The sequence below is a fragment of the Podarcis muralis genome, chromosome 5 (genome assembly GCF_964188315.1).
Source record: "Podarcis muralis chromosome 5, rPodMur119.hap1.1, whole genome shotgun sequence".
Lineage (NCBI taxonomy): Eukaryota > Metazoa > Chordata > Lepidosauria > Squamata > Lacertidae > Podarcis > Podarcis muralis.
Window position 1 is genome coordinate 61,792,183 of NC_135659.1, and position 25,744 is coordinate 61,817,926.

The 25,744-nt window shown below is 43.2% G+C and overlaps 1 protein-coding gene across 2 annotated transcripts in view; it reads right to left on the minus strand.

Annotated features, from left to right (window-relative positions):
• The window catches only part of SLC26A9 (solute carrier family 26 member 9), a 56,856-nt gene extending 31,681 nt beyond the window's left edge, over positions 1–25,175 (minus strand). The window contains exons 1-2 of one of the 2 annotated variants that reach the window (XM_028734355.2): positions 25,074–25,175; positions 2,904–3,045 (exon numbers count right to left, since the gene is read on the minus strand). In XM_028734355.2, the coding sequence (XP_028590188.2) occupies positions 2,904–3,028 (125 nt within the window). In that variant the 5' untranslated portion in view covers positions 3,029–3,045; positions 25,074–25,175. The remainder of the gene's footprint in view (positions 1–2,903; positions 3,046–25,073) is intronic. The other variant, XM_077929018.1, reaches the window with a different exon arrangement.
• Between the last annotated feature and the right edge of the window lie 569 nt (positions 25,176–25,744).

The window sequence follows — 25,744 nt, forward strand, 5'->3', positions numbered from 1 at the left end:
CAGTTTAATTTGCAATTTTGAAGTTAAAGTGACTGGCTTTAACATCACCTCCACTTTTGTTGTGCTTGTACCCTGACTGAAAGAAAAAAGATCTATACTTTTGTAATAAGTGGCAACGGTTATGATATTGCTGCTCTTCATCAAGCATTAATGTGTCCCATATAAGATGAATGTGCTGCATTTGCAACTGAACCAGATTGCTTTGAATTAGGTATCTAAAATAGCTATGTCTGTACTTATTTTTTCTCCCCTAGGTGGCACTCTTCTGAGCATCTGTGAAGTCACTCAGAGAGCAGCTATTCCTTTGGCATGATTCCACAGCTCTGTCTACTTAAGAGACCATTCAGTCACGCTGGGTGCCACCCAAATCTAAAGTCAACATCATTGTGTAATCCAAAGTAATGCATCCAGTTTACTTAATTAATGCTTGCTTGGCAATGCCTTCACCCAGTCGACATCTAGAGAATATATACATCAAATGGCCATCCACCCAAAGTCCTGCAGTGCAGTACAAACACATACTGTGGAGAAAACTAATGTTCTGGATCCAACACCTGGTTGCAAGTTGCTTATTTCCTGCGCATGGCTTGTGCTTTTATACGTATTTGTTCACACACCTTACTCAACTAATGCTGAGTGGTCTCTGTGCTCCTTTTGTCTGCATCTAAGCAAGTCCCTTAAGTAGAATGGGTAGGGGTGTCAGGTTTGATTCTTTCAGTTATTCATTTTCACAGTCTTAAATCCAGTTCTCCACATTTCCTCAGAAATTTGCAACTTTTTTTTAACAGATCGAAAATTCTCATGAAAATTCATTAGCATTTCAGTTCAAATTTCTCCCAATAAAACACATTTTTGGCTGCAATTTTGCCTTATGTACACATTTCTGCAGAGCCATTTCCCCATATATAATGCATCTTTGTATGTTATCTTCACTAATATGTGCATTTCTATAATTTTTTGGCCGAACCACTGCAATACAAAATTCAGAAAAGGGTGAATTTCAAAGGAGCAGTGTGTTTCAGTTTGCATATTGATTTGGAATGTGGCAGTTTGGTGGGCTTATCTTTAAATGTGAACTCATTAAAAAATGCACAACTCTATCCATAAGCATGAGGTCTGAATTTCAAGCAAAGCACTGACTGATGTAGGTAACATTATCTGGGAACTGTTTGGATGGGTGGGGTATAAATAAAGTATTACTACTACTACTACTACTACTACTACTACTACTACTACTAAAGAATGTGTCTCATCATATGACAAAGGAGGTTCAACCATTTCCTCAAGGAAGGACCAGAGAGAGGTGCACCATGACTGTTTTTTTCTAACCATACCCGCAGGACCAAATGACTGTGTGAACTGCTTCTATGTGTGGGTGCATCTCCATTAATGTCTCTGTGAGAAAGGGGGGGAGGATGTGTGACATGCGAATCGCTAAGCAGTATAAGACTCCAGAAATTGTTTCATCTCTCCCTGCCACCTGCAGCCTCCTACCTAACACACACACACTCACCTCTGTTAAGGGCACACCAGCTCACTCTGCTGAGGGACTGATCAAAGCTCACTTCTCCCTCTGACATTTTCTAACTGACCTCAGACCTCTGTTTTCCCCTTGACTCCTCCCTTTCTAGTCTGTTAGACTGTAAGCCTCAGGGCAGGGCCTGTCATTCATTTAATTTTATGTACCACACCTTGTTTCTTTAGCTGAACGAGAAATAATCCATGTAATACCAAGAAGGAATAATACGGTATCTAGGAAACACTGTTGCATAAACCAAGCCTTCACTGTTATTTTGACCTCTTTTTGAAACAGGGTGATCTCCCATCTACAGCCCCAATGCATCACTGTATATAGTGAACTTAAATTTGCTTTAAAGCGATAAAGGACCAACCATGTAATTAAAAAAATAAATGAGTGACAGGATGGAGAAACCATGGCCTTTCAGATGTTGCTGCACTCTTGGTTGTGCAGGCAGAGGCTAATGAAAACTGAGCCCAATAACAACTGAAGTGCCACAAAAGATGACAAAACTAGGTAGATGGCTGGCACAAATGTCTTCTTCACAATTGTTTTATTCTTTTCAAATACTCCTAATATGCATTGGGGATGGGTGGGTTTCTTAGAGAATGGGTATCAACATTATTGCTCTCTCCTTCCTGGAAAAAATATATTTATTCAAGAGTGAGTAAAGCCAACAAGCCAGCAATGGTGGCAATGAATCAGTACAAGTTCTCTTATCTACATAATTATGTTTTTCTGATGGCCAGTGTCAGAAAAGTTGCTTGGCCTTCTACAATTTGTACAGTTTGCTTACTCTAATCTCTCTTGGCTGCGGCAGTGGAAACATATTTGTCTGCTATTAAACAATTAGCAACAATCTTTAACACTGAAAAAGAGAAAAACTGAGAATGAGGTTTTTATTATTCTCCACTTCACTTTGATGCCTGATAAGGTTTGGATATTTGGCACTGCCTTAACCAACTCTGCATCACTGCTTGGGTTGCAAATTTTGTAGGAGAATTTGTTGGAAAATCACAAAAGTGAATCATAAAGATGGAAAGTACCTCAAAGATAATCTGGTCCAGCCCCACAACACATAGCATTTCTGATGGGTGAACATCCAGCTTCTGCTTTAAAACCTCACTTCAGTTTTGTGGGAGTGCTTGGATTAAGATAGCCTCTTTGCTCCTGGTTTGTGCAAAACTCCCTCAATAATGGAATTAGCAATCTCTCATTCAAAATTTCAGTTGGACTGCCCAACATCACAAATCTAGACAGCATGTGGACTTTATTTCATTTATTTTTCTTTCATAAAATTTATATAGGGCTTGATTGTTAAAAAACAAACAAACAAAAAACACCTGAAAGTGGTTACAACACTAATGTATGGCTTTCAACATACCTGAAAAGATTCTTTATTTTCTCCCCAAGTGGGTAACTTCTATTTTTTCTCTCAAACTCTTCATCAAAGTAGTTGCTAGAATAAGCTGGACGGTTGATGATGTAACGTGGCCGTGCTTCGTTCATCTTTGCGCCACTAAACCCTTCACCCAGGAATGAAATGTAAGGAAGCTGGAGTGAGAAGTGAGCATCACCAACGGAAGGTCCTTTAATAAGGCAGGCAGTTCCTCTTATCCTCATCCCAATAAGCCTGCCTTTCAAATTTCCTTCCAAAGTCCCGCCCCTTTCCCCTCCCCTTCCTGCAGAAGGAAAGATGGTGCTCTTCTGGAGGCATCGATGCCTCGTGGTAGGCTGCGTGAGATTTTAGTAATCAGCTACTTTATAATGATGCAGGAGTTGGCACAAGTTCAAGAAACCTACACGTGGCCAAGTGTCGGGCAGTTACAGGCTGTGATCACAGCTCTTGCCTCTGTATTGTTATTTAGCCTTGGGCCGGTCACTTAGGAATTGTCTGCCATGAAGAAAACGAGGTTAGGAATTTCTGCAAGGCTGAATCAGCACCCTCATTCAAAGATGCATTGTGTTGTGGTAAAAGTTCACCCACATTCTAGAAATCTCTTGAAGTTTCTGCTACAGTGCCTTGTGGATCCTTGACCTCTTTAGCATCTTGTAGTTTCACCTATGTTATGTATACATTTGGAACTTTTGCCCCAAGTGCTTCTATAGCTGTGATCTATAGCTCAGCAAATACACTGTAGAACGAAGGACAACTCAGAAATGTAACAATTTGACCTATTTTAATTATAATAATGCCAACCATTCCTGTTCAACCAGTCCTACGCAGTATCAAGGTGTTTCTAGAGGCAGGTAATAAATAAACTCCTTGAGGTGCAGGCCTTAGTATAAACAAAACTATCAAAGGAAGGGGAAAGAGCACTTTTGCAAGATGATAAGTCTGGGGGTGGGGTGGAAGAATATGAAGAAATAGAACAAGGATGTGGATCATTATTTTAGTACTGTATTGCAGTTAAGCTCTTAGGTGTTGATCAAGTGGGCAAATGAACAGAAAATGAATCATCATAAAAGATAGACAGAGATTATGAAGCAATTGTGGGTGTTGTTACATGGTTCTTTTATTTAGAGCACATTAAGCCCATGGGGAAAATCCATCAAGATAGTGATAATGCATCAGGTTATAATTGTTTTGATCTGATAACTAAATACAAGCAAAAAACAAATTCAAATAATGCCATTTCAGACTTGAAAATGTTGTTAATTTCTGGAACTGAAATGTACCACATTTTAAAATATCCCTCAGTTATTTTGCTGCTTGCATTGTAAAACTTTTTTAAAACACTGCATTCATTAATCACAGCGAAACAGCAACACAAAAACAAAACATGGCCAATTTTTTTCCAAGTAAAATAAATATTAAAGAACATAACGTAAAAATAGCTGAAAAGGAAATATATAATTTATAATAATAATAATTTATTACTTATACCCTGCCCATCTGGCTGGGTTTCCCCAGCCACTCTTGGCGGCTTCCAACAAGAGATTAAAAATACATGGCAATGCTCATCATTTCAGAGTCCCCAAAAAGGTGTCAAATCAACTTAGAATATTTACTTGAGTTAACCAGTTTGACATATATCTTTGAAGATCTACATGTATTCAAGGTCCAATCTGGGTAACTGTAAAAAGAAACAGTAACTTAAGTGAATCTTGTGAAACTCCATTTCAGTGAGATGATCTGAGTGTGAGAAAACCAAACCACATATATGATTCTATCTGGTTCCAGCCTCATGATAATGGATTTCTACTCTGTGTGGGCTGGTGGGAGGAAATACGTGGCTTTGGAGTGATCCATCATAGGAATAGACAATCTAGTTGACTTTGGTACTGTAAGGCTGCATCCCAGGCTCACAATAGCATTTATTTTTCAGCATTCATGCTTAGGGTCTCACTGCATGACTCTCATTGATGGAGAACATATTTTTTTTTTTTTTGGTCTATCCAAAACTCTGGGCTCACTTGGATGAAAGACTTCACCTTATGACCCTTTTCTAAATTATTTTTTTTAAAAACTAGCTGCCAGGTATATGTAAAGTTCCTCATATAAGCTGGTAGTTAATAACAGGTGGCCTCTTGCACCCCACCCTGAGACCGCCTAAGGGAAGCAGAGGGTGAGAAAGGGGCAGCAGAGGTTGCCAGGGGGGAGACAAGTTTCTGCTAAAACTTTATAAAATGGGTAAGTAATCATTTCTGTCAATAGAGGAATTTTGCTCTTGTCACTCATTTTAGAATTCACACCGCAGATCCTTTCTCATGAGAATGTAACAAAGGGTTACTCATGGATCAGGCCCGCTTGCTGGGCTCCATGTCTCCGCCTGGAGCAGGCATAAAAGGCTCCTTGATTTAGAAGAGGCTGCAGCTGCCCTGGAATGCAGAGGTCCAAAGGGAGGACAAAAATCAGATCAAGCTGGTCCTCCACTTAGAAACACAGGAAACTCAATCAGACCGTTAGCTCCTCTACCTCAGAACTGTCTACACTGACTAACAATAGCTCTCTAGGGGTCCAGATACAAAGTATTTCCCAATCTTTCCTGGATATGCTGGGACTGAACCCGGGAACTTCCACATGCAGAGCATGTGCTCTTTCCATTGAGCTACTGTGCTTGACCACTATGTCTTCCAGTCCAGACACAATTCAAGATGCTCGTTTTAAATTGCAGGTCCTTCAATACTTTTGGGTCCCATATACAGTGGTACCTTGGGTTACATATGCTTCAGGTTACAGACTCTGCTAACCCAGAAATATTACCTTGGGTTAAGAACTTTGCTTCAGGATGAGAACAGAAATCGTGCGGCGGCAGAAGGAGGCCCCATTAGCTAAAGTGGTGCTTCAGGTTAAGAACAGTTTCAGGTTAAGAACAGACCTCCAGAACAAATTAAGTACTTAACCTGAGGTACCACTGTATCTAAAAGTGAACTTGCCAGATAGGTCGTGGATGCATTTTAAAAGTGTGGTATTGTGCTCTTTTAAAACGCAGAAGTTGCCTAACCCTGTTTGATAACCCAGATTGTTAACTATCATCTGTGCAAGCTATAAGGTGCTCTGGGCTATGCGAATGTTACACAAACCTGTCTTGCGGTTCTGTGCTTTGAGCCTTCCAACTTGATTTCCTGGACCAGTGGCCTTAAGTTGGAAGGAAAAGGAAGTAGAGTGGTTAGGCCTGACTCTGTTATGTCCACGTAAAAAGAATGATGATAGGTCTGCCAGAAAAGAAGTCCCTCCCCACTTCAAGCATTGCCCTACTAATATGCTTTCTGAAGTTGAGAAGGAACTGCTGGCTGGTTATATAATGGAGAGCCAAAGCAATGAAATGGATAGTGCTTTTGGTTTGGGTCAGAGGCAACTGGGTTCAGATCTCTGACCATCTGTGATGTTGCATGGGTGGTCTTGAGCAAATCACTTTCTCTTAACCCAGGGTTAGGCCCATGTAGTGGCATCCAGATGTTGTTGGACTATAACTCCCATCATCTCTGACTACGGGTCTTGCTGGGGAGGACTGATAGGAGTCATTGCTTTAACATCAGGTGGGCGCCATGTTGTCTACCCCCATCTCACAAGGTTGTGGGGATGTAAAAATGCAGTAGCCTCCATGTGCACCATACTGAGCTCCCCAGGCAAATGGTCAGGTGGAAACGCAATAAACAAATTGGCCCCAGTTTGGGAAATTTTATTTGATTTCCATTTGAATATTTGCTACAGCTTCAAGGAGTGGTAGTTTCCACACTTGATCAATCCTCGTTCCCTCCCCTGGAGTCATGATGTGAACCTCCCAAATTGCAACTGTCTTGTTTGAGTGCAATACACTCTTTGCTGGTACTCTAGCTGGGTAATTTGCACATACGCCCTGAGGGATAGATGTTGAACCTTTAGTGCAAATATATGCATTGCCTCACGTGAGGAGATGTGCTATTTCCCACTTCAAGGCATTATGTATTTATTTACTGCATTTATATCCCACGCTTTTCTCCAAGGAGGTCAAGGGTGGCATGTGTGGTTCTTCCATTCCTCAATCCATCCCCACAACAACCCTGAGAGGTAGGTTAAGAAACCAAAGTATTTTGTTAGGAAAATGCCACACATCCCTCCTCACTCCCACGTAACACACCAAGTCCAGCAGTGAATACAGTGGCACCTTGGTTGTTGAACGGCTTGGCTCCCAAACAAATCGGCTCCTGAACGCCGCAAACCCGGAAGTGAGTGTTCTGGTTTGAGAACATTTTTTGGAAGCCGAACATCAGACGCAGCTTATGCCCTGGCTCAGCTTCCCGACCACCACCCTCCTCTCCTGTCCATCAGTGGGTTAAATGCCCTCTTTTTTCTACTTTCCTCTGTCCCACTTTCTCGCTCTCTTTTCATCCAGTAAAGGAAGGGGTAGGTTCCCCCCACCCCCAGCTCTTGCCCCTCCTTCCCTGTAGTGAAATCTGTGGAATTCCCACGTTCAGGTCAACAACTCTGGGAAACCTTTCCTAAAAAATGTCAACAACTTTGGGGTTCCCCCCTTAAAAAGGTCAACAACTCTGGGAAATGGGGTGTGTGTGTGCTGGAGGGATCTTCGCACCACGGCGCCAGATATGCTTAAGATGGCCCTGTCCCCACATACAGCACATTGGAGTAGTCTAGTCTAGAGGTTACCATAGATCACTGAAGCCAAATTATCCCTGTCCAGAAATAGGGTTGTAGCTGGACCATCAACTAAAGCTAGTCGAAGACAACCTAGGCCTTGACCAGTTGTGATGGATCCAGCAACACCCACAAGCTATGAGCTTGCACGTTCAAGTGGAGTGCAGTCCCATGTAGAACAGGCTGTAAATGACTTATCCAGTCAGAGAAACCATTCACCAACAACACCTCACTCTTGTTTAGACCGAGCTTCAATTTATTGGCTCCCATAGCAATAGTAGGTGAGGACTGCCCTGAAAAAAATGTTTTATGTGTTCCTGTTCCAAGCAGCTACCAGGATGGTGGCCTATACTTGTTCCCTGTTAAGATGTAACCTCCTCCGGGGATGGAGCTTTGATTATTGTAACAGTGCCTGGTAGAGCAGAGCAGGAAGTAATGGATGCATCAGAGAGGTGACTCTGCTGAGGAATATAGGTCAGCTAGCTAAATAATTATCCCAATGGAAACAGAGTCAGGAAATCAGCACAACAATCAAATCCAACATGTCATGGAAACTTTAATGATCCCATGCAGTTGGAGATGCCAGTTTTTTAAAGGCCAATTCCTATCCACACTGACTGGAAAGCTGGGCTGAAAAATTCCTGAACATCCTAGACACTAACTAGTAGGAATGAGTCATTTAAGTACTAGTTAAATATGACAATCACTACCAACATTTCCTGTGAGGTGATATTACTATTATGGTTTTCTTCACCTTTGTTATCCTACCTATGGAGCCCATGGAGGTCACTGCTGAGGATCTAATGGTATATTGGGGGGGGGGGGGGAGAGAGATAGTACGTATGATAGAACACAAGTTTTGTGAGGCCCAAGATCCAATCCCTAACATCACCGATTAAGGTATCTTAAGTAGTAAAGCCGGTTAAGATCTCAGCTTTAGACCCTGAGGAACATCAATCAGCATCGGCAACAGTGGTGCCTTTTGAGGCATTTTGCTAGAGACTACCTCTGTCAGTCACAGAACACTACTGGCTGGTGGAAGGATAAAAGAAGCAGTAGCAGAGCCACTATTCAGATACTGAGTGGGTAGCAGGGCTCAGCATAGATGTTGGCCCATGCTGGATGCAGCTACCAATCAGCAGCTGTGCATCTGCATGATGCTGAGTTAACGCTCCTTCTATTTCTCCTCTGGCTCTTTCTGATGTTTACTGGAAAGAGAGCCAGTGTGGTGTAGTGGTTAAGAGCGATAGTCTCGTAATCTGGGGAACCGGGTTCGCGTCTCTGCTCCTCCACATGCAGCTGCTGGGTGACCGTGGGCTAGTCACACTTCTTTGAAGTCTCTCAGCCCCACTCACCTCACAGAGTGTTTGTTGTGGGGGAGGAAGGGAAAGGAGAATGTTAGCCGCTTTGAGACTCCTTAAAGGGAGTGAAAGGCGGGATATCAAATCCAAACTCCTCCTCCTCCTCCTCCTCCTCCTCCTCCTCCTCCTCCTCCTCCTCCTCTTCTTCTTCTTCTTCTTCTTCTTCCAGGTCCCTCTTCACCATATGGTGATGCTTGGCAGCATAAAATAGTAGTCTCCACTGAACTACCCCATTCCATTGAGGTGTCCTCATTCCATTGAACCACCACTGACAAAAATAACTTGGCTAGATAGACCAGTGGTCTGAATCAAGTATAAGACAGCTCATATGGGACAATAAATACCAAACAGAATGAGGGAAAAGTTAGAAGGAAAAGTTTGGCCTATCGCTCAACATCCAAAAGACCAAAGTGCTGCACAAACAAGCACAAAACAACCCCACCGCAGCGCCACAAATCCAACTCAATGGTGTAATGTTGGAAAGTGTCAATCACATCTCCTACCTGGGCAGTTATCTTTCAACAAGGACCAACATTGATGCCAAAATCCAGCATCGCCTGAGCTCTGCGAGTACAGCTTTCTCCCAACTGAAGTGCAGAGTATTTGAGCACCAGGACATTCTCAGGGAAACCAAAATACTTGTTTACAAAGCTATTGTACTATGAACCTTACTGTATGCTTGTGAAACATGGACCACTTATAAACACCATCTCCAACTCCTCAAAAGATTCCATCAACGGTGTCTCCAAAAAATTTTGGATATCACTTGGGAAGACGGACGAACTAATGCTAGTGTACTGGAAGAAGCAAAGATCACCACTGTCAAAGCAATGATTCTAAAACATCAACTTCATTGGATGTTGCTCAGATGCCTGATTATTGTCTTCCAAAGCAACTACTCTATTCCAAACTTAAAAATGGAAAGCGTAATGCTGGTAGTCAACAAAAGAGATATAAAGCAGGTGTCAGCAAGTTTATCTTGCCTGGGCTGGATCGGTCCCATGCAGATCCCTCTGTGGGCCGGATTGTGCATGTGTGTCAGCACACGCGCCCATGATTTTTGGAATCTGTGTGTGCGCAGATGAGATTTCCGGCCGTGGAAGTTTAATGCACTGCGCCAGTTTAATGCAGCATGCGAGTGGACAGCTTGGTTTGGAGGCGGTTCGTGGGCCAGTCAAATGACCTCCATGGGCCGCTTCCGGCCCATGGGCCTTAGGTTGCTAACCCCTGGTATAAAGACTCTCTCAAGACAAATCTTTAAAAAGTAGTATAAACATTGACAATTGGGAGACACTGGCCTGCAAGTGCTCCAGTTGGAGAACAGCATTTACCAAAGGTGTCATGGCCTTTGAAGACACTCGAATGCAGGACAAAAGGGAGAAACGTGCTAAGAGGAAAGTACGCTTGGCAAACCCTCACCATGATCAACTCCCACCCGGAAACCTACGTCCCCACTGTGGAAGGATGTGTGGATCCAGAATTGGCCTCCACAGTCACTTACAGACTCACTGTTAAGACCATGTTCATGCAAGACGATCTTACTCGGCAACGAGCGATCGCCAAAGCAGAAGACTCATTGATAGTGTGATATAAGATATCTGATGTCATGTCATTACATGGCAAGTTTCTCCTTAGTAGGGATGGGAGAGAAATTGGATTCAGTTCATATTTAAAGTTAAATCTACTTCAGCTGCACTTCCTGAAACAATACACAAGCAATGTAATTCTCCAGTCAAGTAATGTGTACAAAAATCCACATTCAAGAGTAAAATGTGCAAAACAATGTATATATTAGTGAAAATGACATACAGAAATGCATTATATTAGGGTACATTGGGTAAACTTAACAGTGGAATTTCAGCTGTGCATTGACACTTGGACGAATGCAGCTTCTCCATCCTTTCTTTACAGCCTGATCCCTGCTACACCAAAGAAAATGTGACTAAACTCAGTGTGACTTCTTCCCAAGTTGGTGCACATGAATTTGCAGCCTTAGATTCCCAGATTTTCAAAGCTTGATCCAGAAACTTGATCAAGGATATGGTCAGGATTTGAACTCTGCTGAAAGTGTATTCCTCCCCTCTCCATCTGACACACACGCACCCTCTCCGGTTTCTTATTCCAGTATTTATTTCAACTTTCTGAACAGCATGCTGTGGTTTTATTGTTACAGGCTTGGGTGTGTTGAGCCTTTTCTCTTTATATCTTTCCTGCTGAGCGAAAGTGCTAGCAGACACTCTCACAAATCCGGAACAAAGCAAGGAGGGTTGAGGGAAGGCAAGAGTCAGAAGGACAAAAGAAGTCCCATGATTAAAATTCCACCTAAAACAAACAGGCCAATGATGTCAACATCAGCAAGAGTCAAGTTTTTGAGATGGCGTTATCGATGGCCTTGCCCTAGATCAAACACAAGTGGAAACTTTTCTGATTTCAGAACTCAAGAGTTGAGAGCCTTAGAAAAGAAGGCACGAGACAGAAGGCAAAAGCAGCTCTTGAGACCTTCTGCCCCAGCTAGTACACTTTCATTTCAGATTTCAAAATGAATGTGCACAGGTTGGAGGCAGAGTTGTTTGCCATGTTGCTGCCTCTCTGCCTATGTGTGTCCATTTCTCCATAGTACCATCTGAAAAGGGCTCTGGTTTTGAGCTGAAGAAGTCCAACAGAGACTCTGAACATTAGAATGAAAGGTTTTTGTGGCACAAGCAGGGAAACTCAGGTCTGGGGGCCAAATGTGGCCTTCAAGGCCTGTCTCCCCAGACTGGATCCTCTCATCAGCCACATCCCTTACTGGCGCTGCTTCACACACTCCCTGAGTGTTAATGACTCTTACTGGACAAACTAGTCTAGTGTACAAAGGGAAGATTTACGTTCATTGCTCTGCCCATTCTTGCCTCTGGCTCTCACCACTTGCACGCGAGCCTTGGAAGGTTGCCCAGAATGGAATGTGGCTGAAAAGGGGCCACTCACCTTTGCACCATGGTGACAAAGAACTATGCAATTATTTCTTAGAAATGGGCCATAACAAAATCTGTAGAGCTGCGTTCTTATACCAGTCACATATAAGAAGAAAAATGAGCAAGGACACTGTCAAATAACTGAATCATTGAATACAGTGCCAAAACTTCAACTACCCACGACATAGCCTTTCCATAAGTAAGCATGAGTGGCTAGAGGTCTAACATTAACGTCACTTCCATTTACATAGCTGATATGTGGGGACCATACCTTATCAAAACGACTGTGCTTAGTTCTGCCTCTAACAACCCTTCTGCGTTGTGTTATATCTTGTGGTGAGTTTGAGAATGAAATCTGATATTTGGAAAGAGCCAGGTCCCAGACTTTCCCTTTCCATCCCATCAGAGATGGGCCTTTGAGGTCTTTCCAAGGGAAGGTGATCTCTAAATGGACAGAGGTAAACAACATGGCACTTGGGGGAGGGGTTAGAATGGCATCTAGTGACAGTAGGGCCTGGGCAGAGTTTGGGTTCAATGATTGAACTATAATTTTAGAAACATCATCAAGAATGCTTTGCCAAAACCCAGTGGTACCTCCGGTTAAGTACTTAATTTGTTCCGGAGGTCTGTTCTTAACCTGAAACTGTTCTCAACCTGAAGCACCACTTTAGCTAATGGGGCCTGCTGCTGCTTCTGGAGCACAATTTCTGTTCTCATCCTGAAGCAAAGTTCTTAACCCGAGGTAATATTTCTGGGTTAGCGGAGTCTGTAACCTGAAGCGTATGTAACCTGAAGTGTATGTAACCCAAGGTACCACTGTAGGCTCATCACATGCATGAGGCTCCCTCTCTTGTTACAGCTTCACCAACACTGGAAAGAGAGCTTTGAGTAAATGAACTGTAGGGCAGTACATCAACCCATCAGCTTCTCAGCCAGGATCTGTGTCACCAATACTTTCAGGCATTTGGATTTTGGGGGGGGGGGAGTGATGTAGGCACCAGCCCTTCTGGTCACTTCCCTCCCAACTCGCCCAAGATCAGCCCCTATCACTGGTGCCAATAGAAGCACTTGGGCCTGCAAAATTCCCCCAGAGGTTGGAACAATCCTGGGCCAATAAGAAGGGACAATTTTCAGTAACGTTGCACAAGTTATTACCCTTATAATGTAAGTTAGCTGCTCTGGCATTTCCCAGTGTAAAAACAAATAGTTTAGTTCGGGAATGAGACCTGGTTTGTGCTTATGGTCTCAACCTATACAGACTCAGCCAGCCAGTGCTCTGAACAGAGCTTGGACTGCTGTTGCTCCCCATTGCTGGTCTATGGATGGAGGAAATGGACCACCAAGGGCACTTTACTCCATGGTCTGCTCAAAACTGGAATTGGCCCTGAATAGCAGACTCCTTCTATATCCAGGTGAGGCTCATAGATGCTCATGCAGGACCTACTGACTTGATTGGATGTATCTTTGCTGTAGATGGGAATGCACAGCTAGGACAACTAGTTGTTGTGTGCAACTCATTGTCTGTAACTAGAGCTCAACTTTCATGGAGTTTAGGATCAGATCATAAAAGCTGAGCTCTCTGGAAAACCAAGTCCTGAGAAGAACAAGGGAATAACTTGTAAAGCATTAAGAGAGAGTATAGAGATAACAGGTAAAAGATGGTCCCTCATCTCTGCTAGTAATAAGGAGCAGGAAGAGGGTAGGATTTCTAGGAAACTTGGTACTATTCCTCCTGGAGAAAACTTTGATTAAACATGGAGGTCCTTGATCTCAAACTGGGATTATGCTCAAAAATACATACTAACTAAATGGAAGTGAAATGTGAGCCTCTCTTTCAGTTATTACTTAAAAGTGGGGGAAAGAGGCTTTGTGTTTGACCATGAATGAGGCCCTTCATAAGCAAAATTCAGGAGGGAAAGATCAGGTGAGTGTAAACTGGAGATTAAACAGACTCAAATACAGCATACTGGACATACTACGGTCATGAAGGACAGCCTGCCTCACCACAGCACGCACATTTGTTCTGGGGCTCATAGTGGGGGGGGGGGGGAGTGTCAAACATTGTTGCAGAGAATTTGAAGAAATGACCATATGATGATGTTCCTCACTAGGCAACCTTTCAGTCCTCTGCTTTTCTACCTTGATTCCCATGGAGAGCCCTTTCTATCTCTATGTGCTGAGTTGCAATAATTACTGCATGCTGATTTCTAGGTTATGGGATCACTACTTAGTTTTAAGGAATCTTGGGAATTGTGCCCAGAATTGTTTGGAATGAAAGAACACCAAAACTCAAGTTAAATGACAGCAGACAACAGGTATCATATGCCACCTTCCTGAATGCCAGCAAGGGGTTACAGGCTAGGAAAGATGATGATGATTTATTGAATTTATATACCGCCCTATACCTGGGGGTCTCAGGGTGGTTCACAGAATAAAATCAAGATATAAAACCACAAAATACCTAATAAAAATAAAAACAACCCATTACCCCCCCCCCCCCGCCCCAAAACAAAAAACACATTTTAAAATGGCATAGGATGTAAATCAGATCACCGCCCAAAGGCGTGGTTGAAAAGGAACGTTTTTGCCTGGTGCCTAAAGGTGTATAATGAAGGCGCCAGGCAAACTTCCCTGGGGAGAGCATTCCACAGACGGGGAGCCACTGCAGAGAAGGCCCGTTCTCGTGTTGCCTCCCTCCGGACCTCTCAAGGAGGAGGCACACAAAGGAGGGCCTCAGAAGATGATCTCAGGGTTCGGGTAGGGTCATATGGAAAGAGACGGTCCTTGAGGTATTGTGGTCCTGAGCCATTTAAGGGTGTATAGGTCAAAACCAGCACTTTGAATTGGGCCCGGAAACTAATTGGTGTAATATGCTCAAATCGTCTTGCCCTGGTGAGCAACCTGGCTGCTGAATTGTGCACCATCTGAAGTTTCCAAGGAAGGGTTAGGTAAGAAAGGAGATCAAAGTTCAAATTTTCAGAACTGCACATCATAGTTACGCAGGACACTCTATGGTTGCAAGATGTTCAATTCAGCCTCAAAAGAGGGTGAGGCAGAGGAAGTTAAATTGTTTCTGCAGTCTCTGTCACAGTGCCCATAAAACTCTATGGGAATAAATTAGCTAGTATAGACAACAGGAGAATGTGGAGATAGACAAGCTAATGGCTGAAGTGTTTTACTTCAGGAGGATAGAAGAGGTGAAATACTATTAATGTCATACGCCTCCAGTATGCAAAACTTATGCAGCACTGCAGAACCATATAATCGTATGTGTGATGTAAATGAATCATGAGCATTTTGAAAGAAGCATGTTTGGAGGCAGGAGAAGTATTTGCATTCTAGATCTTGTGCCTCAGGAGACAATGGCTGCAATCCTAGGCAGATTTAATGCCCCAATTAACGCAGTGGGACTCATTGTAAGTAAACATTCACAGGACCAATCTGTCTGTACTCAAGCTTTTCTCTGAAACTAGGAGGCAAATCAATCCATAATTTCAGATCTACAAGCCTTTAACAATCCCCAGCACTAAAAGTCATCTGAGACAAAGGGCATTTTCACACAAGATCATCTCAGGGGCGCTTTTAGCGTCTTGTACAGCTACATCCTGCAGGGTAAGGCTACATGCCTGCTCAAATTTCCCACTGCCTTGCTAGTATAATTGTTGAATCCTCCATATCCTGTACAGACGAGAGTCACATTTTAGGGGGGAAATGAAAGTCACATTGACGTTCCTGGCTGGTACTGACTAATCATAACTTTGGCAGGCCATAATTTGACCTGTTCAGATAACTTGGCGCACACAGTCTGCTGATCAGGCAGTTGATGGGCAACTTCCAGGCCCCTGCTGTCCCTTCTTAGGATTCTTTAATATATACTTGGCCCAGACAGCCCTTCAGATAGAGGACTGCACTCCGCAAAACAGAACACATGGCCACCCTTTCCCACCCCTTCACTTTTACTTCATGGACCTGGGTCTGAACAAGTGCAGATTCTTGACCATCTCTCTCATGCTTTGGGCAAGAACTGGGATATTTTTTAAAATAACAAACACCTGGCATTCTTAACCAGCCAAATGTTTATTTGGTGCCTTTGATTGAGCCCTTTTAGTAAATAAATAACTCTGATAATTTGCTGCAGGCAATACTATAGGTTTGTGGGTTTCTTGGAGGCATTTGGTTGGCCACAGAGGACGCTGGACTAGATGGGCCTTTGATCTGGTCCTGTGAAGTTCCCCATCCCTCTTGTAAAGATGACTGACATGGCACACGTACTTTGAGCATATAAGAAAAACACCATACAAATGCCTAAACAACAACAACTATAGTGTGTGATGTCAATTGTTCAAACGGTTGGGTTTTGCCGGCTTCCATATATGTCATAACAGACCATGCCTTTTTGTCCCTGATTTATGGACTATGGATTAAGCTATCACGAGCTCTGAATGAACAATCACTAATGGGAATTTCAGTCCCCACTCCAATTATAAGCACACACTCCAGAGGCCCCCAAGCCCCCATCCCTCTGCTACTCATTAGGATCCATTTTGTTCAGGAGCAATTAACTGGTATTGGATGCTCTTGAGTGCAAGAAGTAATTCTCTTGTATCTCCCTGGAGCAAGTGGTGTTATTTTAATTAATGACTCTTCCAATGGCGGAATTCGGCAAGATGGAGGCATCAAGCAATGTAACCTGATCTGGGCAATCCTTCTCAGTTCCTGGAGAAGTGCCAGTCCTAAACGTGTACTAGCTCCAGAGCCGGAGACCATAAACCCCTGACTACTAGTTGCTGGGAATCACAAGTGCACGGGTGTGTGTGCTTAGGTCCTGCTTGCAGACTTCACATAGATACCTGGTTGGTCATTTGAGAGAACGGCCAGGATTCTTCAGGGACGTTCTTAACATGCTCTGCCCCATGCTGCTGCTTTCTAGTGCCATCTAGAGGTCTCAGTCAGGATCAGGAAGCATTGTGCTAGGCTCTGTACAATATGAGGTAGTTAAGGAGCTTGAAATGTCATGGCCTCTTTTGACAAGCCCATGCCTTTTGTACCAGAGTGCAAGGTGTGGGAGGAAGGAGTAGATGTTTAAATGAGGTGCTAATTGATGGCACACAGATTTCAGGTTGTGATATGTTTAGGTTGACTGGGTGGTAGTGTTTTTCTCGTGGGCCAAAATGGCTACCTTTACTTTTTGTTTGACTTGGAAAATACCACATTTAGCTGGATACAGCAGCAGGATCTTAGCCTAGAGCAGGCTTCCTCAACCTCGGCCCTCCAGACGTTTTTGGCCTACAACTTCCATGATTCCTAGCTAGCAGGACCAGTGGTCAGGAATGATGGGAATTGTAGTCTCAAAACATCTGGAGGGCTGAGGTTGAGGAAGCCTGGCCTAGAGGAAGAGGATCTTCTGTTACCTGAATCTGGGACCTTATTCTCTGAGGGGACATTCCCTCCAACTGCTTGGTAAGCCATTTGGCTTCTATTTACTCTTTTAAAAACAATCTAGCACAACCACCTCAATTTAAGCTCTACCGTTGTTAACATAAACACTGCCTGATTTCTTTTTATTTCTGTTCTTCACCTACCAACAAACTTGTGTGTTTCACCTAAAAATGGAGTCGGACCTGAATAACAGCTGCTTTGTGCATTTCCAGTTATGGGGAATCTGCCATTATGGGTTTCTCCTCCCCAAGGGGCCTGGGTGCAACCTGAGACCTGCAGAGCACCTGAAGGAACCTTTGAGAAATGTCCCTGCTTCCTCTCACACTCCCATCTTAAGACTCTAACCAGCTGGAGACACAAATGCCTTGCATGAATATCATCAGCCAACCCCTTTTTCACCCTTCCTTGTGTTGCTTACACTCAGTTCTGGAGAATATGATGGATATTTTGTGACTTTTTTTTTTACCTCATAAAGGTATATGGATTTTTTTTTCTTATGGGCCAATAACATTACTTTTTGGGGTATACACAGATATGGTTAGAAAATACGCAGATAAAACAACAATAGCAATGAAATGAAAACGGAAATTTAAAATGGTCTTATAAAAAGCAGCAAGCAACAAAGTAATTCTCCCTCTCTCTCTAAGAGAGTTAGAAAAAAATAATAAAGGTGTGTTTTCCCATTTTAATTTTCCTTTCTCTATCCTCTGCATGCCTTTTAAAATGCTCTTAAATTCCCCTCCTAAAGTAATATACCAAAATAAAGCTCCCTGTTTTTCACCAACCCTCTTGACTCTAGCTGAATGTCAATGTTTTCTTTTGCTTAAATTAAATATTTGGGAGCATTTCTAGATGATTTTCATAGGCAGATGGTCCTTTAAAGTGAAAGAAGTAGCCAGCAGCCATTCACAGGCCCTGCACTCTTCACTGCTGCTGAGCCTGTGCCAATGTTTAATGTACCACTTCACATAAGTTTCAAACCAAACTAACTACGCACTTGGCAATCAGAATGAGGACTCTAGGCACCTGGCAGCTACTGCAAGCAAAGAGCCTGAAGCAATTGAGTTAAAATAGAGACACTTATTCCTTCCCACCTTCTGGAGCCCAAGACTATGAACTTCTTCATACAACCTGAGATTTCATTCTTTGTGCAGAAAATTTGCCTGTGCCAAAGTAAAATTTTTTGGGACTTTCCAAATTATTGGATCAGCGGATGCCTTTATTCCTAACTCTTCTCTGGAGAGACTCGTCCCAGCTTTGTATTCTTCCAGATACAGGGTTAAAAAACCATCTTTTCTGCTGAATTTTAAGTGCCTGATGGGTTAACTCACATTTGTGGTGTTTTATGGTATTTATGTAATCTATGATAATTATTTGAAAGATTTTGGTTATTCTGTGTTATGCTTGTATTCTTTGTTTGTTTGTTTGTTTGTTTGTAAATTGTCCCATGACCATTTCTGGTGAAGGCCGGTATAAAAATCTAATAAATAAACTAGAACACACACAAAAGAATGATGTGGAACCTAGAGAGCATATCTATTTTATATCAAGTCATTCCTTTGGCTTACCTATCCCAGTATTATCTATGCTGACTGACAGAAGAAACTAGCAGGGCTTTTCCACAGCCCTCTTGGGCTGAGATCCTCTGGATCAGGAATGGGGAGCCTATCCAGATGTTGCTATCCAGAGAGCTAGCGTGGTGTAGTGGTTAAGAGCGGTAGATTCATAATGTGGTGAACCGGGTTCGCTTCCCCGCTCCTCCACATGCAGCTGCTGGGTGACCTTGGGCTAGTCACACTTCTCTGAAGTCTCTCAGCCTCACTCACCTCACAGAGTGTTTGTTGTGGGGGAGGAAGGGAAAAGAGATTGTTAGCCGCTTTGAGACTCCTTCGGGTAGTGATAAAGCGGGATATCAAATCTCAACTCTTCTTGCTGGCCTCCAGCTCCCACCAGCCCCACCCAGAATGGCCAATGTGATCAGAGACTGTGAGAATTGCAATCCAACAGCAATCTGTAGGGCCCCATGCTCCTCATCCCTGCTTTGAAAGAAGAAGGCAGGCGTTGAACCCGGAACTTTATTCATTTCATTTGACAATATCCCACTTTCCCTCCAAGGAGCTCAGATGAGATCTCCCCTGCATTTTATTGCCAGCCTGAGCGATAGCGACTGGCCCAAAGTCACACACTGAGCTTCATGGCCAAGCAGAGATTTGAACCTGGGTCTGCCCCATTCATGTTTATCACTCTAACCACTGTGCCACACAGTCTGCCCAGTGATCAATATAAGAGCTAGAAGCCCTTCGAATAAAGGGAACGCCAAGTATTCCCTTCACTTTTGAGTTAAGCACATCCACTCGCGCAAAAAGAAAGATGGAAGTCTCAAGGTGCACAGAAAAGCAAAGCGTGTTTTAAAGATATTCTTCCTCAGAAACATTTAGATACGCCACACTGTGCCCTCTGTCATGCTTTGTGACCAACTGAAGCTTGCAATTAATTTCTAATTTTGTGTGGGCACCGTCTCATAAGCAAGTCCCAATTTTCTGGAGTATGTCCAGATAATTGTAATTTATAAAACAGGAGACTGTTCCAACAATTGAAGTGGTTTTTTAAAAAAATGAGTAAAATAGATTATGTCTAATGAAGGTCCCAAACCAGGAACAAAAGGGAAAAGGAAAGAAAGCACCAATACTGGGTTGAAGGGAAGAGTTAAGAGACTTTGTGACAAAATGAATGGCCATTATTGATGCGACAGTATTGTGCACTTGCTTGCTGCTGAGGAAGAATATATTCCAAACACTTTGGACCATTAAATCCTTATTTTTGTTCACCTTTGAAACACCGGCCATATTCACACCATCCCATTAAAGCACATTTATACCACTTCCCCCAAAGAATCCTGGGAACTATCGTTTACCTATCACAGAATTATGATTTGAAGCATCCATAACAAACTACAATTCCCAGGACTGGGGGGTGGGTGCAGGCATGACATCAAAGTGGTATAAGAGTGCTTTAAATTAACACTACAGATGTAACTGCCGTGCTTCCTTTTTCATATGATGCTGATCCTCTTTTTCTTTTCTTTTTAAAATAAGCACTCAGTGCCGAACTATTCTCAGACCTGAATCAATAGTTTACATCACGTCATCCCAATCAAGCAAAAGTCCCAATGAAACCATTGCAAACGTTAGTCATGATGTGAGTTCAAGTTCCATCCTAACTTTGTCATTCTTGTGGCACAGAAACCCTGTCAACAACAGTGCATGCATCATAAAGAAAGGGCACAGGAGGTACCCAAGAGAGTAGGAAACAGGTGACAGAAAGGAGACGAGACAGAGAAACCCTCCCAGTGCGCTCTGATTGGGTGTCAACAGGGAAGGGGCGTGTACATAGGTGCTGCAGTTTACTAGCCAAATAACTGATTACAGGTCTCTAGTTGTTTTCAATGGAACTTAGTCATACAACTAACTTCAGGTGAATTGGGGCTTAGGTGCAGTGGATCTTTCGAAATGTTTGCCACCTCTGCTTCCTTATGGACAAAGCCTTTTCATGGTTTTACCTGGGGGTGCCAGTTTAGATTTCAACACAGAGAAACAAAGAGGTTCCATGGAAAGAAGATATTCAGTAAGGCTGAATTCATTATTTTTGCATGTTGCGGATTACATGCCAGGGAAGCAGTGTATTATAAGGGCTTGTGCTTACTTTTTTGATGCTTCAGAATAACAAAAATGCCCATTACTTCCTAGGCAAGGGCTGTAGATCAGTGATGGGGCACTTGCTTAGTGTTCAGAAGGTCCAGGTTTAATCCCTGGTGTTTTGGGGTTGGGGTGGGAAAGCTCTGGAGGGCAGCTGCCAGTTGGTGGATAACTAGGTGGACCATTGACCTGACTCTGTTCAAGGCAGCTTCCTTTTAAAATAGCAACCAAAGCCTTTGTCATTGTTATGCATACTTTGGCTATAAGTTCATTCAACTATAAATAGCTGCCTTAGTCAGGCCTGGCATCAGTTGTTCTGGTGCCAACACCCAGCAGGGCCCACTAACATTGATGCCAACTCTGTGTCAGCCTCAGCACCAGTATTACCAAGCTTCCGCTTTAAATTTCCCACAATGCTCCAGAGGATGCCATGTCAGGTCATTGTGGGTGATTAAAATGGCCGCTGATTTGCAGCCACCTGCCACAGATCAGAGCACTGCCACCACCACCATAGATAAGCTCAGGGTATGGGGGAGGTCAAATCCAGAGGTCAAATCACATACAGTCATAATAAGGTACACGTTTGACAGAAGCAGACAAAAAAGCAGGGGGAAACCCTGATCTCCCTAAATGCTGTCTCAGAATTTTGGAGGACGAGTGACAAACGAAATAATGTTTTCAGTCCAAGGGATCCTGAATGTATTTGTAAATAAATCCAGAGACTTCCTTCCTAGTGAATATTTAGAACTGCAGGCTGAAAACAAAGAGGCCTGGTTGATAACATTTCCTTGAACTAGTTATCACTTGCTTGCCAAATGTTTTCCTGACATTCCGACTGCTATTGCCCTTTGAAAAAAAGCACATGGGCAATGAAACGTCTTAGGGAATTAGTAAGTTTGCAGACTGAGGCATTCCTTTTGCACCTGAGAACGCTCTTATGCAGGCTGCCTGCTGGGTGCTCTAATGCACTCTCTCCTTCCTGCTCTCCCCCTCCCTCCTTCCCTCCCTGCTAGAGTACGAAGCATTAGAGAACAACAAACATGTTCAGGTCATCTACTCTGTCTGCCCATGAGACTGTTTCATCGCTTGGATAGGCTTAACCCTGGGCAGGAGTGGGGAACCTCAGTCCCAGGAGCTGAATGCAACCTTCTAGGTCTCTGTAGCTGCCCCTTGCGACTCCCCTTTGGCCACACTCCCCGGACATCTCCCATCTCTCCAGTACTTTTGCCTGGCTGGAAAGTGTCCTTGAACTGGGATAAAACCTCTTGCTTGTCTGGATATAGAGGCGTGGGGGCAAAAGCCTCTGACTTTTGCAGAGATGGAACATAGCCTGTTATGCACAGGTAGGTTTCCCACCTGTTGCTCTGCCCATGTTTGATTGTGGCCACACGCACTACTGCCTTGTGGCCCCTAGAAGCTTTCCTGTGAGGGAATGTGGCCCTCAGGCTGAAAAGGTTCTTCAATCCTGCCCAGGGACATCACTATCACAGCAGCATCTCCTCACATTCCCTGCTTCCTATCAACAACCAAACATCTTATAATGAAATTGTCTCCATCCAAAACTCAATGACAATGTAGACAATCTGAAACTCCCCATGGTTTGCTCAAGTCGGTTAACACTATATAATTTCAGCCCCGAACATACATTTCCCACCCCCTTCAAGTTATTTTGCTAAAAAAATTAACAATCTTTATAATTTAAATGCATATAAGTATCTGTATGGCAATCATAAACTGTAACACTTTAAATAAAATTAAATACAGCAGCCTAATGATCACAGCAAATTATGACATGTGCCATATCTGAAGATGCTTTACTTTTCCAGTGTTTGGTAAATTAAAACCAAATTCAAACAAACTTATTGCAAAAGCTTGTGTTGTTTATCGCATTTATATCTTGAGATAGTTTAGGCATCACAGCGTATTCACATATTTCATTTTCCTATTCAGAAATAGAGAGACTAGACTGCTGTCCCATAGTTAGCATAACCCATTGATATTATATGCGTTTCATTCTAGCAGCGATGGAAACTGAATGTGACCTACACAGGCCAAATTAGTGAAAAATGCAAAATGTGATTGAGTGGTTTGAGGTATAGTTGCTTTTGATTCCTCTGTGTACATACTGATGGTATCACTGCATGCTTTGATCTCAGTTGACCACACCGCAAAACATGGCTGCATTACTGCTTTATGCCACCACTACCCTCTTGTCCAGGTCATTCATTCAGCTCCTATATCACTTTTAAACAAACATGCTAATCAGGTAGTGCTTGTTGCGCACATCTCACAGCTTGTGCAAACACTATGTTCTTCTGGCATGTGCATATATATGGTAGTTTGTGCCAGGAGAAGAAAAGTAATTGAAGAGGAGTTTCCTTGGGGAAATGGTCCTCCATTCCTGTGCTGCAGTCCCAAATTTAATTTGCAACTACTGTTTAAAGAGTTTCTAGAAGCAGGGATGTATTCACATGTCTCTGCTACCTATCACATCTTGCTTGAGTCTTAGGACTGCTTTGGATGTAAAGCATTAGCATGTGGGTTGGAATTCCTCCCTTTGGGTTCTGTGTCTCATCTGAAGGTAGGGGGAAAGACACATTCTCTCCCTATATTAAGAGAATATACACCTTGCTCCTTTAGATAAGACCCAGAAATGTGGGGTGGCAAAGCCCAAATCACTTGTAGTTCCTCTCTACTCCTTTTGAGCTCTTTGCTCTTCATTAAACCCAGGAAAGTAGCAAGCTGCCGCTGCAATTACAGTAGAGAGAGGCTACAATTACTCTCCACTTGAGTAGGAAATTGCTTCTACCTACTTCTTAGGAACAGGCTTGCCACTACCTAGAGATAAATGGCAGAAATTGCCTCCTGGAACAGCAGCTGCAAGATGAAACACCATCAGTGCACAAGCCCTTGATAAATTAGAAGTAGATTACAGCGGCCGATAGGTTGATATTCCAAGGGGTACAACCCAGTGCCACCAGTCTAGAGAAGCACAAACTCAGCAGAAAGTTGTTGCAGCTGAGAATCCCCCTTCCCAGAAACAGCACTGTAAGTTTATCGGTGCCTATTGTTTGTTTGTGTGTGTAGACAAAAAGAGAAACCAGACTTTCTCCACCACTTGCATGCACACACACATTTATTACAACACTCTTTGTGCAAACAGAAAGGTGGTCCAGTTGTGGATCTAAATTGTTGGATCAGAGCAATGAACAAATGAGACACCAAGGGTCCTGACCAGCTGGTAATCTCTCCTTTGCCCTTACAGTCTGGCACCTGCTAGCACAACAGCCAAGTTTCTGACAACTCCCCTTTTCTCCAAACCTAAGAAAGTGCAGAGCTACAATATCTCTTTTTCTTTTATGTGGGGAAAAGCAGAAGCACGGGTTCATTTAAAAGCCTGCCCAAAGTCACACTCAAAACCTACATATCTGCTTATCTGCGGCAGGTAAAAGCTTTGACCTTGGAACTTCCAAGTCTCAAACGGTCACCCTCAGATGAAGAAAGGATCCCTCTTCCTCAATAATATGTGTATGGATATACAAATTGTTCCCTCTCTGGGGGTATTCTCCTGACCTCTCCTCCTCTTCAGTGCTCAAGCTGTAAAAGAATTTGGAAGCAAGGACCTGTTATTTGAAATGCTTAGGTATAAAAACCCAGGGCTTTTTGTTGAGCGGAGTTGGCTGATCACAATTTAGGAATACACCCCTCTGCCATCAGGCAAATTTTCAGGGCGCTCACTGGATAGAAAGGACTTTGCTTCTATAAGACTGAACTTTCACACACATGCATCTTGCCATATTTTTCTTCCTAAATCATGGCTGAGCAATTCCTGGGTAAAATTGCATTGTAAAAAGAAGGAAACGGTTGTGTGTGTTTTTTTAAAAATAAATAAATAAGGTCTCATAATATTTAAGTTCACACCCAGTGGTATTTGTAAGCTCAGGAGTGCAAAATCTCCCTCTTCACCCCCCCCTCCCTATGCCCACCTTGAACAAAGAGCACAATTGTGTTGGGAATAAGGCTTACCTTCGCTCTGAAGGAGAGGAGAAAGGGACTGATTCTGGGAGGTGAGTGAGCTGCAGAAAGTGACAGGAGGCAGAAAGCTTCTCTCAAGGAAAGAGCTCTGTGCTCAGCAGAGCCCAGTGAGTCATATATATAAGTGACTTCAGTCGAGGGGACAGAAGGCTTGCTCTGATTGGCTTGCTGGGAAGCGAATGCTAGCAGGTAGCAAAGCCCATGAGATAGGAAAAGGAGATAAGCAGCTTTTTTGTGCGTATGTTATGTGTATATGCCTCCCCCTCCCCACACTCCCCTCTTTAGAATCAGGTTTGTTTGATCCCTTTGACATAGCTGGCCACTCCTAGACAATACATCACATTCAGTGTCCAGCAGGGACCCCTCCACTCCCAATGTTTGGACTTTTGGAGGGTTGCTTTTGTTGACCTGTTCTATGGTTTCATGATGGACCGGACAGTGTCTCCAGCCTGCCTTTGTGTCTTCTTGATGGCTTCTCCACATCAGCAAAGGACAATGAGACTCATTGTACCAGCTCTTGAACTCCCACAAGTTGGGCTTTGAAGATGGGATGTTCAGGGGAGAGCACTTCCTTTCTTACTTCCAGGTTTAAAAAAGAATGAGATGAAAGAGATGGAAAGAAAACAAAGAGAGGACCTCCTCAAAAGTGGCAATTAATGCTA